This window comes from Quercus lobata, chromosome 2 (assembly GCF_001633185.2).
Source record: "Quercus lobata isolate SW786 chromosome 2, ValleyOak3.0 Primary Assembly, whole genome shotgun sequence".
Classification (NCBI taxonomy): Eukaryota; Viridiplantae; Streptophyta; class Magnoliopsida; order Fagales; family Fagaceae; genus Quercus; species Quercus lobata.
In genome coordinates this window covers 95,969,705-95,984,265 of record NC_044905.1, presented here as the reverse complement: position 1 = coordinate 95,984,265, position 14,561 = coordinate 95,969,705, and the positions used below count along the sequence as shown (strand labels likewise).

Genomic DNA, 14,561 nt, shown 5'->3' with positions numbered 1-14,561 from the left:
TCCCTCACTACTCGGCAACCCTCTCAGATGGTTTATTTCGAATTTATCATTCTCGGACGGCTGCCTCACACGCATTACGGAGTGCTCAGCTGTTATCTCGGTTAGTCTCATAAGTTTAATATATTGTAGGTTAGCATTTTTATATTCGATAAGGTCGATAAGTTCAAGTTAATAGCTTTTTGTTTGAAGGTTTCCTGCCTTAAGTATCATTAAAGGAAAATACACATGTAGTACACCCATTCAAAAAGTAATTGCTGCAGAATAGAAAAGTATATAGAGGGAAACAAATTCATCTTTTATTAAGACAAAGAAAGAGTACAACGTACAATGAAAGAGCTTGAATAAGCTTATGTTAGAAACTAACTACATAAGCAAAAAGAAAAGGTGAAGGGAGACGGAAGTTGATGAGCCTCCATGTTAACCACGCCTGCGATAGAGCAGACGGCGCTGATGGCGGAAAACCTTACTTCTGACACACCAAGAATCTGATGCGACCAGAACCTGTTTCGGATTTTGACTGAAAGAGGTAGAGATACCATCCCCACCTTATCAAAACGGAAGATTATCTTGAGTCTGTGTCTCCCCTGTCCAGACCGCACCACCTTGAGTCTCGGAAGGGTTCGGTGCCTCTGTGGTGGGTGTAGTTCCTTCACCCCCACCTGTGCCTCAAACATATTGCACTAAGGGTGGATAGCACTGGATATGGAGACTGTGATTATGGCTGAAGGATTATGATTTTGAAGGGAGCCGAAGGGTTTATGTGTAAGGGGAATAACCTCCTATCCTACTTATATAAAGGGCAAGGTGGTGGCATTTAATTTATGCAGGTTTCCAAGGAATGCTACGGACAAGATGGTTTTGGCTCGATTTCCAACACCATCTGCAACCCTAAGATTGAAGATCCTCGTGAAGGCGTGCCTCGAGCACTGAAAAGTCAAAGGACATCGCGTGAGTAAAAACTAAAGGGATGCCTCTTAATTCGGCACATCTCCCATGCAAATGGAAAAACACAAACATCAGTAAAGAACAGAATTTAAGCGAGCCATGATGTGGGCCCAACATCACCAAAACCCTCCTCCCCAACTAAAAAGTCGGGCAGCAGGATTTTGAGGGGCTATTGTGGGGCCAGAGAATTCGTGGCCCAGGCCCACTCTACATTAGGGCCCAAGGCCTAAGCCGAGGAGAGCTATTGCCGAGGACGCATAATGAAGGTCCAAAAAAGGCACCAGGATATGGCCGAGGACGATCTTATGCTCAGCACCTCACAAAACGCCTGAAGAAAAGGACAAACTCAGTACAGGGGCAGGACAAGGGAGAAAGCTGCCAATATCGTAATACAGAATCCTGCATCTGACAGGCCCATACTCCAAACCATGCTATTTAACTTTTCCAACCGCCCCCAACTACTCTAGGTATGGATTGACAGGACAGGTCTACACCCCAGAAAGTAAAACTTACATGTGGACACTAAAAGGGGAAATGAACACTAGTATAAAAGGGGAAGAAAGCGAAGGAGAAGGGGATCCCCCCCCCCCCCTTTGGAAGGAGAGAAAAATCCTACAAAAAGGGAGAATGGGAAGGACACTATGCTCCTCGAACGCAATCCAAGGACTTAAATCCTACAACCCATACCAATGGAATGCTTAGCTAGTCAAGCCAAGTCTTCCCATGTAAAAGCTTCCATAAAAATCACGCTTAAACTGCTGACCTATGACCAAGGTCCTGCCTTTCAAGCCCACTCTCTACAAATTACATTGTTAGGGCCCTTTACCCACGAGCCCAATGTGATTCTTGGGTCGTTAAATAATCGTGCCCTTACAGATATATATTTGCAAAGCTGTTGAAAAAATGAATCTGACATGTGGTTTCCATTTATATATATATATATATATATATGAAATCGAAACCTCTGATTTCTCCACAATTTTCCATATCAGTATTACTTAAATAAATAAATAAAAACAAAAATTCTGATTTTATTATAAAACCGGTTTTAAACAACTCCATAATTTTCCACATCAGCATTACTTAAATAAATAATTAAAACAAAAATTCTGATTTTACTATAAAACCGGTTTTAAACAAAATCATATTAGTCATCCAATTCCAATGTAGAGAACTCTGTAACAGCCTTTGAATCTATCTTTAAATTATACACTTATACTATACTACTGCATATATGGTCAAATTTGAATAAACAAGTTAATCTTAATTATCAATAAAAAAGATATAAACCAACATATAGGCTCTAGCAGTGGTTTAAGTATAACACAAAACCTAATCCTATTATAATACGTATTCTCACACACACACATATATAGTCCCCACGATCCCAATGTAGTTCATCAACTTCATACTTTTTAAGAATTCCTTATCTTTTCTAAATTTTCTTTACGCTGAGTGTGGTACTAGGGTTTGAAGATGACAAAAGTTATAGAAAAAGTTCAGCGACTCTTTGCAAATCTATGAATGAAGAGCAAGAAAAACCTCACGGCCATGCATGTGGGTGAAAAGCATAAACTATATGTGATTCCTAACCAATACTTGTCTTCTATAATGTTTCAAACATTACTTTGTCAACTTTAGAAGGAGGAGAAGATCGAGGTTAGGAACAAAGAGCCAATTACGTTGCCTTCTCTACATGAGATGTTGATGGTGAATACATATATTTTTCAGGAACCACGAGTAATATTCTTTTTTAGTATTTGAAGCATTCGCTCAAACTGGTAAGACTTTGTTAATGTCGCTTTGTCTTGAATCTTCAAGGTTGCTATGTGTAAAACTATAAGTATGCAATTTTTTATTTTTTGATGGTCTTATATATATATATATATATATATGAATTTTTATTTTATTTTTGTTCAGGCCGGTTGATAAAGCAAGACTTGGAGGAGTGAATCATCTTTGTTGATAAGACAAAATACAAGGAGGGTGGAAAGTCATGTTCATGATTAAACATTCAAGGTACGAATTATATGATTTATGGGCAATTTAAATTTAAATTTGATGATGGATTTTTAATTTTAGAATTTTGCATGTGTTGCAAATCTATATTTAAAGTGAGAAACTTTTATATAGAAAGATTTTTAGAATGATGATTAATTTTCTATGGTTAAAATGAATCTTTGTAAATAGAAGTTTCATAAATTCTTTTTGTTTTAATGGCTACTTAAAATGGTTTAATTCAAATACAAAATAAACAATTTTAGATCTAAAATTATTTGATAACCAGTAATGTTGGCCTGTTATAGTTTATTATTTGCATATGTGTAGAGTTTAAATATGGTAATTGTCATTGTATATTTAAAACTTTTATGATTGACCTCTTATAGTATGGTTTTCATGTTAAATTATGTATGAACCCGGTACAAACAGTCATAATATTCATCCACATGCCTCTTATATTTTAAACTTCTTTGTGCTCATGTAGAATATGAGTATCATCTAATATTCTAGATTATAGAGTATAAGAAATATTTTTATTAAATAAAAAATGATATATTTTCCTATCATGATTTGTACAGAGGAAGCATTTATTTATTACAATTTTTTTTTCAGCTACATATTTTGCAGTAATTGTATACAATTGTTTAATTTTCCTTTAATGTTTGATTATATTTCAAATGTAATTATACTTTTGTAGTATGCTTAAAGTAAATATATATAATTTTTGAAAAACTATCCCATGCATCGCACGGGTTAGCGACTAGTATATATAAAAACAGAAACTTCATGCAAGATAGCATGAGATCATGCCAAGTGGCGCCTTCTATGGTTAGCTTTTTTATTTAAGCTATCTGGCTTCTTCTTCTTCTTTTTTTTTTCTTTCTTTCTTTTTTTCCTTTTTTGTTTTTTTTGTTTTGTTTTTTTTGTTTGGTTAAAATTTATTAGACCTTATTTGTTATTATACCTCACTCCTCTCTCTCAATTGACAATAAAAGATCAAAATCATGTTTAAATTTTCTCAATTTATTATAAAATAACGTTTAAACTTTCAACTATGGAATTTTACTTTCAAATAACATTAAATATTAAAAAATTTAGTTAGTTGTCACGTTTTATTGAAAACTAGCATCTCAAGGGTTTAAAACTCGAGTTCCAAGATAAAAATCGAGTTGTGGAAATTGAGTTTTTGAGACTCGAGTTTCACTTCTTCTTCCTTGCGTTCTTCGGACTGTCAGATCGTTCTTCGTTCTTCTTCTTCGTTCTTCGATGGCAGATCTGAAGACCAGATCGTGCCTCTTTAAATAAGATCTTCCTCTTCAAATCGTCTCTTCGTTTCTTCAGATCGTGCCTCAAATCGTTCTTCCTCTATTTTTCTTCAAATCTCCAAGTAGAAAATTGAGGTTTTGCTTTTTGGAACTCGAGTTTCTAAGACTCGAGATCTATAGATTGAAATCGAGTCTATAAAACTCAAGATACTAGTTTCCATCATTCTTTCTAACGCATCTTAACTTACGATATTCTCCCTCTTCAGTATGCTATTTTGCACATTCCCTCTTCAACTATGTCTCTTACGAAACCCAAACGTCTCCTTAATTACACAAGCTCAATTATTTTACCTCTTGCAATTCTGAGTTCTAACCCTTCTCATTTCCATCTCAATCTCCTTTGTTACCTATACATTTGGTTAGACAACTAAAAAACGAGTCTTTCCTAAACTATGTGGTTGAATCTCAATCTTAAAGGATTTCGTGAATGTCAAAGGGCCTCAATTCCACTACGGAGATGTTCTCCATGCTTGGCATGCCATCAATTTCAACAGGACCCTAAATCTCTCACTCTATTTCTCTAAAACTATATTGTTATGCTCTTTCTCTTTCTCATCTCCTTATTTAGAAAAAAAAAATGATTATTACCTGTAGCATCTCAAAGATTTTTGCTGCAAATTTTCAAAATTAAATGAATTTGAATTTTGGGTTTCTATGTGGTCTTTTAATATTTGGAATGATTCCAAGAATATAGGTTCGACCTAGAAGATCAGCCTCAAGCCAAACGGTTGACCTTTCATTCTGTCAAGGTAATAAGAGAACCTGCATTGGGGGTTTTTTATTTTATAATTTTTTTATTGTGTAGTTATATTCTTTAAGAAAACGGTTTGGGTTTTTTATTTTTATAAATTTTTTATGGTGTAGTTAAATTATTTAAAAAAGAAATCAGAAAAGAACTTTTTTTTTTTTTGAAACAAAGAAACACAATTTCTGTTAATCCATATCCAGATTTCTGTAAATACAAATGGATCCTACAGATCGAGGATTGAAGCCAAACACATAATCCACTCATGACATACAAAATTTGAGGAACAAAAACTTCAGTCACAAGAAGAAAGTAAAGGCTCAAGTTATTTTTTTATTTATTTATTTTTGTGCAGGTAGAGTTGTCCAAGTCTCTGGGTAGTTGGCAGTGATCTTGGGTCCTTGACATTAGTCATGTAAAATAAGTGTAGGTACATGACTAGAAGTCTAAGGTAGTGTATTTAATACAACACATGCAGAAGCGTATGTGTTCATGACTTTTGTTGGATGTTGAAGAAGCCACGAGAGTTTTTGATGGTAGTTATTCAAGGTAAATTTATATCTGGTGGTTCAGCCAAATCCCACAAATCAAATGAATGAGTTATAATACTTCTGAGCTTCTGAAAGTGGCTTTCCCTGATAGAATACCTTTATGGACCTAAAATACATAGTAATCTCCAGACCAAGAAGAACCAATTCCCAGAGTTGCAGGACTCTATAATCACTATGAATGGCAATGGAGTAAGAACTAATATTGCAAAATCATTTATAACTACACATCATAACTGCCAAAAAACCCCAAGCTAAGTGTCAAGCTTCTATTATGTATGGCTGCTGCAGGTGAGGTTAAGTAGTGTATTAACAGTTGGTCATTATTTTGCAAGAAGTAGAACCCAACATAAATAATGTTATAGTTGGTCTTAAGTAAAAAAATTTCATCTCTTAGCCAAATTTCTGGAGCCCTTCACCATAAGGAAAAAAAATTCCTTTTGTTTTATGCCTTTTATCTATTTTTTACTGCCTATTCTCTTCCCTACTCAAAATTTTCATGTGTTTTATGGTTGCCTTAGAAATTTTCATAATTTTTTGTTCTAGGTATGTTAGAGCTTGCCAAATGCATATTATCAATTTTGTTATTAATACTTATGCTCTTTAAGGCCCTGTTTGGTAACGGTGTTTAAACAACAAAAACTGTTGTTTAAACAACACAACACATATTTCCACGCACGTTTTCACCCACACACATTTCCACAAAACTTAAACAACATTACTAGAAATCTCTTACCAAAAGGGCCCTAAATATTTTATAAACTAAAATGATTAATCTTAGTTCTTATCCTTTCAATCTTTGAACTTTTTTATTTATTATTTATTTTACCTTGGTTGGATCGTGGTGCCCAAAGACTCAAACAAATTCCCAGAGATTGCATTGCTTGCACCTATCTCACTTCAATCAGTTGTGCATCAAGTGTTGCTCAAGATGGAGGGTTGGCATGCCTATCCACAGATTGTTATAAAATTAATTTTTTATCCTCTTGGCATGCCTATCTCACTTCAATTAGTTTTTTATCCTCTTAAGTTTTGTCAAGCAACCTAAAAAATTAGTGTAAGTATTGATTCTTTAATTTTTATATTATTATTATAGTTCTAGACTATGAACCAATTCCAATAGTTGCAACTTAGCATATGACATTCTTTGAGTATTTTAGAAAAAATTACTATCAAATTTTGTCACTACCGCTGCTTTTCTTGACTATGTGAAATTCTTTATGAATCTATTAGTTCTCCAACTTGGATAATGATTGCAATAAAGTTGGTCTATGAATGAAAATTCAGAGTCTCCTTTTTTAAATTTTCATTTAGGCCTTAACTACAGTGTTTGATTACTACATAGGCAATGCTTTTATAACTGATGACATATTTGCAACACTTGGATTGAAAATTCATGGTGGCAAAAATGTCCTTTATGTGTGGGACATTTTTAGGGTATTAGTTCTTGGTATGTATTCTATAAATTCAGGAGAAATACACAATGAGAGTTTCAAGTAGAAGACTTGGTCTTGGTGCCAAAGGACAATTTCTTAGAGCATTTGGCCATAGATTATGACATTATGTTATGCTTATTAATTTATTTTTCTTTTTTATTTTCCTCTTTTTTAATAAATAAGATAATTGAAGCTAATTATGTAAATATTATACCACGAGATTAGATATTTTATATGGGTCATAAAAATTAATTATAAATTATTTGAAAATGAAATTATAAAGTATCCGCGCATCACGTGAGACATCATCTAGTTAAATAAGAATGACAAGAGTAATTAATATAACATAGTTGAGACCAAACTCATAGGCTTAAGCCTTTTGGGTTAAGTGGTGTCCCTATATATATAATATTAACTACTCAATTGGAATCTTCTCAAGGTGTTATCTCCCCAACATAGAGTTTGGTGAACAAAAGTAAAATGATTTCTAGGCATCTAAGATATTCTTATGTAATACAGAGAAATGTAAATTTTATGTCATATGAGACTGCTGTTGAATATAGTGATGATGAATAAACAAACCTGAACAATTGTTTACACATCTCTCAAGTTACTCGAACAAACTATTGTTACATAGGATATCATCAACTGGATAAAGAAGATAAATTTTAATAATGATCAACTAAGGAAAAATAAGTAGAAGAATCCTTAAAATATACGTGGAGTTTCATTCATTTTTTTATGTATCTAAGAAACATTGGGGCTTTCAGGAATGACAACATCAGACAAAATATCTCCTAAACATCTCAAAAATGTTAAGACATGACAACATTTCAAGTTGAAATTGTGCTTTGTTTTGGACCTTTTTTTTTCTTTGTACATCACCAGATTAGAAAAAAACAAAGACTTGGAAAAAGAAACATTACCATCCACATTCAAGACAAAGCTGACCAAAAAAAATAACACAGGGAAATTAGTTGCCCAGGCTGCAGTTTCTTGGACTTCAGCCAGCATGGGTTTCTGCAACTACATATCCATTGAAGCTCTTTTCTGTCCACCAATATAATGATTCTGCAGAATTAAGCCTCACTGCAGCAGCCATTGCATCCCTTACAGCCGAGTATCTGGCAACTAACATATTATTGGCAAAAAAGCCATATCAACCAACAAAGAGTATATTATGCCACAAAAGCTATACCTCCTCTCCTCCTTGTTTTATGCCAAATACCCTTCACCAGTGGAAGTGCCTGACACCCTGCAACAGCTCTGAAGCTTTGAAATTCACTTGTAGAAGAAAGCTGCTGCAACCTTAATGCAGGAGCATAACCAAAAGTTATTTCAATATTTCATTTTAGATTTTCAGTGGATAATTTCAAATTGTAACATAGTTATTTGTTTAGTTTGGATTGGTATTTGAGTTTGGTTAGGATTAGTAGTTTATCATTATCATTTGTTTAGGATTATTGGATTAGTATTTGAGATTGTTTAGGATTATCAGGTTAGTATTTGAGATTGTTTAGGATTTGTTCAGGAGAATTTATCTTTATCTTTGTGATTCTTGAAAGTTTGTAAGAAAAAATATTATTATTATTATTATTATTGAGATTATTTGCAGAGATTGCATTGCGTTTGTTTGGTGGTAAATCCAAACACCTTAAGTGGGATGCCTAAGGTCTACAGTAGGACTAATCTAGGTGGGAAGCCTAGGTTGTCCTGCATCAAACCTGCTTCAATATATTTTTTCTTTAGATTAAACAGAGTTTGCTGGAATAGTCCCTTCAAATAAAACTTTGTTATAATGGTTCAAAAAATGGCAACCAGGCTAATAGAAAACACGTAAACTCCTCTTTATTAAATTGGTTATGCTTCGGCCAGAGAGATCCAATCCCTTAGTCTAGTCAGGGATAATGAATTCAGTTCACAGGCAAAAATCAGAATCAAATTTCAGCCCTATCGAGGCTTCACTGCAAAAATATACATTCCAAATTTTTCTCTGCTGCAAAACAGAAAGAAAATGATGTTGCAATCATGAATTTTCTTTTGCCCAATTCATTCTTCAATGAGAAAGCATTGTGGCAAATCTTCCATCAAGACTAATTTTTTACTGTAACTTGAGGCTCCCGAGGTTCTGCGTTTCCTGGAAAAAAAATCCAATAACACACCCCCACTAGTGGAGTTTGCAAAATCATGCGCTCTGAAAATCTTGTATTCTTTTTCAACTTTATACTTACTAGATTTTGATGAAGGCCAAACTAAGTAATCATTACCAGCACGCCAATAAATGGGAAGGGAGAAAATCAAGTCAGCCACATTGGATTCTAGAGATGCCTCAGCTATTGAGACTCCCAACTGTGTTACAGTCAATTAAATCTGCAACAACTTGCAGCAAGTAGCAAAGAGTAGCCTAACACTATAGTTTCCAAATCCAAGAGCCATTTATGGTTGCTCCTCTCAATATGCTCATTATTTGGAAAGTATTTAGCTTCCATTACTTTAGGCATTAAAAGAGATGGATCTGTGATAAACCTCCAATATTGCTTAGCCGGTGGAGCCTGGTTCATCAAAGCTGCTTTCCATATCTCCAGCTCACTTTGCCATTTAGGAAGATGCAAAGTATTCAACTCAAATTGTGAAAGTTTCTTTTTTTCACTCCCATGACCCCACCAAAAGTTAGATTCTTTCACATTAAACATCATCAGGCCCTTGTGCATTTCTTTTCTTTTTAACAAATATGAATGAGTTGTATCAAAGACATCTTGAAATTTCTGTAGCAATTTATTTGCTAGTTATAACACCAGTCTGTAGCAATTTATTTGCTAGTTATAACACCAGCTAATGTAGATATTCATTAACTGATTGGAAATAAACTGCTAAGATCATATGTGCATTAATCCAACATTTTATCTCTGTTTAAGATACAGATGACCTTTCCTAGTAATGCTTTTCTAAGGGTCAAGGATCTGATCCATGGTGCAAGAATTGTTGGCTTTATGGATTATTTTATCATTCAACCAAAAAGAAAATGTTTGAGATGACAAAACAAAAAGTTTGAAGCCTCTAAGTTAATGTTTTATACTCCTGCAGGTCATGAAACCTACAACTCATTATTTCATCTAAAAAGGTTCCAGACTGAATCTAGCAGGAGCTGTCATGTGCATACGTACTGAGTAACAGCTCCCATCGAAAAATTGAAACGTACTTGCAGAGCAAAAGAAGGATCCTAGCAATTTCAGACAACAACTACATATGTTAATTTGGCCCAATTACAGAAGCAGCAGTGATTATGTCTCTCAGTGACATGATTCTGGGAGCAAAGCGATTGAGGTGAATATGAAGAACGTAGTACCAGCAAAGATAGAGAAAGAGCTAGCGATTTTCTCAAATTGACAGAGACTCAAGAGCACAGTGAAAACAGACAAACTGAAATGTTAATGAAAAAAGATACTAGTTATGAGCATTACCATTTCTTGTCTCCCAGAACCTAGAATATGTTGGCTCTCATTCAAGAAATATCATAAAATTCATTGCACATAGCAGAAACTAAATTATCCTGTAATAATACGATAGACTTAGCCAACTAATGAAAAGAACACGAGTAAGCTAGTTTGAAAATCTTTAACATGAATAATCCAATTTGCAAATTCTAATATTCTAACATGAACAAGCTATTCAGTAAATTCCTATGTATTGCCTTTTCAAATGGGCCTGTCAGAGGTAACTGTTTTCTATACAAGGTTTGCTGTATCATTAGTTCTAAATTAAAATCTGACCCTCCAAGAGTGGTAAGATCCCAGAAGAACATGATTCTAAACCGAAGGCCCACTTTTTTCTGGGTTCTGACGCAAACTGAATACATACATGTAATTTTCCCCTTACCAAATCAGTCATTCCTCCGTCATGTCAACAATTTCTTGAGATCACCTAACCTTCCTGGATTGGTAAGGCCTTGAAGCAACTTGATGACTTCATCAGTATCATCAAGAAAGTATTTTGCCTTGCTTGGTTTCATACCAACACTGCAGGGAAAGACTTTTGCTGCGGCCGGCAACTGGTTGGGAACCTTAGCTGCAATGGTTTCAAACATAACTTCATCTGAGTAGTCATCCCCTATGCACAGCACAAAATCTGGCTCCTTCCCCTGACTTATCATGGTTGAGATAATGTTTTCCACAGCTGTCCCTTTGCTAATGCCCTGAAGTTCATTAAAAAGGCCATCCATTACAAACCAAACAACCAAAATGGAATGATCAATGAGATAATGACTGATTGAATAGTATTCTGCATATGTTTTTCGTACTTCAAACCCCTATATAAGTTATATAACTATGCCTAATCACAGAATCATTTGTGAAAATTCAATTCCCTCCCTTATTTATATAAAAAAAAATAACACTATCGTAGCAGTTTCCCTCTTGAATTTTTCTTAAATTGCTCAAAATACCTTCCCATATAATTTCCTGGTTTCTAAGCAACTAGCATCTACTACAGAATCTTAAATATCTCAATTATGTCTCATACCTGTGGTTTCACTTCAACTATACCGCGCCCTCTTTTAACAACTACAGGCTCATTAGAAAGTACATTCTCAAGGTGGTGGAGAAGATCCTTAGCCTGGAATGAGCCAAATAGAACATCAGCATGTTCATGGTGCCACACCAATGCACTCTCTTTCTGCTCTATGAAAGACCCGTCAGTTTCCTCTGTATAGTGCTCCATCACAGGTAATACCATACTTTTCCAATCAAAGCTCATTGTTAAGTTGCAAGTCTCCCAAGAAGAATCCTTAGTCCACCTATAACAAGTTTAAAAGCAAAAATAAACACAAAATCAAGAAGAAAAAAAATGGTGCTCTTTCTTAAATAATCACACAAACCAAGAAGTTGAGGCATTACCTAGTAAAGTAACCATGTTCTGCTGAAATACCCAATTTCTCACATGGAGAAAACCACTTGCTAAGATTATCTCTTCCTCTGCCACTCACGATGAAAACAATGTTTTTGGGATCACTACATAAAGAATTCAAGACAGAAATAACTTTGCTACTAGGAGTCTTGTCCGCAGAATTTTCTGGAATCACAGTGCCATCATAGTCCAAAAGGATCAATCGGTTATTCATTCCGCTATAAGTCCATACGGCATGATCCATACTAAGTTTCTTAAAATTTTTACTCAGAGCCACAACCCTGAATCTAAGGCCCATCCCCATGGACCAAAACCTCATGTCATCATGCAATTTACAAGCTCTCACAAGGTCATGATCAAAACTCTTGGCCCAATAGGAAACATCATGAGTGCTAATGTACTTATAGTGCTTCTCATGGCGCAATTCCTTCTCTGTATCCTTGGCCGTGATTCCGTGATACATGCCAGAGCAAAGGTCATCAATATTCCATGGATTGACACGAATCGCCCCACTAAGAGAAGGCGAGCACCCAATGAACTCAGAAACAACAATCATGCTCTTTTTAGGCTGCGTAGCCTTGTCAATCCCCAATGCCTCATCCAGCATAGGGCTGCCCTGCCTGCACACAGTATACTTATAAGGCACCAAATTCATACCATCCCTCACAGGAGTCACCACACAACAATCAGCAATGGCATAGTATGCAGCCTTCTCTTGTGAGCTAAGTGGGCCATTGATTATCACAACCGGCTCATACCCGGGTTCTCCAAACATCTCATTAGTCTCTTTAGCAAGATCAGCTATCTCAGACTCAACATCCTGAATATCCTGACCCCGACTCCTTGCCGGGTTTAGAATCTGAATAAGAACTGCCTTCCCCTTCAAAACATTTTGCCCATATAGAAGCTGTTTCATTGCCTTAATCTTAAAACCGATTCCCTTAAACATGTCCATATCATCCAAACCCAACATCACAATTTTCCCATTAAATCTCTCCTTAAGTTCCTTAACCTTCTTAGCCGTCTCATCATGAGACAAATCCCGTTGAAGATGACCCATATGAACCCCAACAGGTAATATCTTAACAGTAATAGTTCTACCATGATAATCTAACCCAATGTAACCCCTTTTAGACTGATAATCAATACCCATCATTCTACTGCAACATGTCAAAAAATGTCTAGCATAATCAAACGTATGAAACCCAATTAAATCACAATTTAAAAGACCATGAAGAATCTCTTCACGTACCGGCAAAGTTCGATATATCTCTGACGAAGGAAACGGACTGTGCAAGAAAAAACCAAGCTTCACTCTATAAAACTTCTTTCTCAAAAAAGTAGGCAACAACATAAGATGATAGTCATTGATCCAAACGTAATCGTCTTCAGGATTGAAAATCTCTGTCACTCGATTAGCAAACAGCTTGTTCGAGATGGTATAAGCTGTCCACTGCTCTCGATCGAATCGAGGTCCGTGGACCGACATCATAGGCAACATGTAATGAAACAAAGGCCATAGGTAATGCTTACAAAACCCATGATAATACTTGTCTCGAATCTCGTTCGGCAAGAACACCGGCACGCATCGAAACTTTTCCCACAGTTGTGCCGCCACGTCATCCTGAACATCCTCGTCGATCTCGACCTTCAGGCAACCGACGTAAACGACATCCACGTCAGCGCTCAAAACGTCTCTCAGCTCTAACGCCAAGCCACCGTTAAAGTCGTACTCGAAACACCATTGGTTCGTGCCTTCCACGCGCGTTCCGCGTATTGGTAACTGGTTTGATACGATGATGATCCTCTTCCGAGAAACCCTGTTGTTGTTGTTGTTGTTTTCGATTTGGTCCGAGGTTGTTGTCGCCGTCGTCGTCGTCGTCGTTGTCGTCGTTGTTGTGGTTGTTGATGTTGTTCCCAATTCGGATATTAAACCCGGAACCCGAATTACCGTCGGGACCCGATTCATGTACCATAAGTCTTCAACAGATATGAGATTTCTAAGGTCCGTGCATGATTGAGAAAACATTTTTTTTCTTCTTTTTGAGTTTTGGAAAAATCACACACACACAGTTTTGAGTTATGAGTAATCTCCTTTTCTGTTTTGGTTTTTGAGTTTTGTGTATAAAGGTGGGTTTTTGAAATCATAAGCAACTTGAAAAGGAAATGGAAGATATTGATACTATTTCCATAAGAGTCTGCAAAGCTTTATGTTAAAAAGGAAGAGAAAATGTGACTGAAATAGTGCAGATAAGAACAACGAGTTACTCTATAGAATTTAATGTATATGGGGTACGTAAGAGAGTGATTGGAACGGACGCTCGAGATTGACTGACTCACCATGCCTTCGTCCTTATCGTTGATAATAAGGTCGAGGACTATACACAAATAGTATCACATTTTCAACTTTACGTGTCAAGTTTTGCTTTTACATTTGGAAAGTTTGAATATATCTAAAGAAAAATTTTTAATTAAAAATGATAATACAAATTAACCCATGAAAATTGAGATTGTTCTTTAAATTACTTGCTTTCCTTGTCAAGAGGGAGGTAAGAAAAAAGATGGCCGATTTTGTGGCTCTAATACCAGAGAATCAGTAAAACATGAGAATGAGTAAAATGAGTTAAGCTGTCTAGTGCACTGGAATATTGGACAACAT

The 14,561-nt window shown here is 35.6% G+C and overlaps 1 protein-coding gene across 2 annotated transcripts; it reads right to left on the bottom strand.

The window, feature by feature from the left end:
• Positions 1-10,596: 10,596 nt before the first annotated feature.
• On the bottom strand, positions 10,597-14,158 carry LOC115977353 (probable alpha,alpha-trehalose-phosphate synthase [UDP-forming] 11). 2 transcript variants are annotated; one of them, XM_031099174.1, is made up of 3 exons: positions 11,893-14,158; positions 11,582-11,792; positions 10,597-11,192 (listed from the first exon to the last, which is right to left on the bottom strand). In XM_031099174.1, the coding sequence occupies exons 1-3, from the start codon at positions 13,929-13,931 to the stop codon at positions 10,896-10,898; spliced, it is 2,547 nt and encodes an 848-aa protein (XP_030955034.1). In that variant the 5' UTR covers positions 13,932-14,158; the 3' UTR covers positions 10,597-10,895. The 2 variants fall into 2 exon arrangements, with proteins under 2 accessions (XP_030955034.1, XP_030955033.1); XM_031099173.1 differs by having other exon boundaries at positions 11,519-11,792; positions 11,893-14,157.
• Between the last annotated feature and the right edge of the window lie 403 nt (positions 14,159-14,561).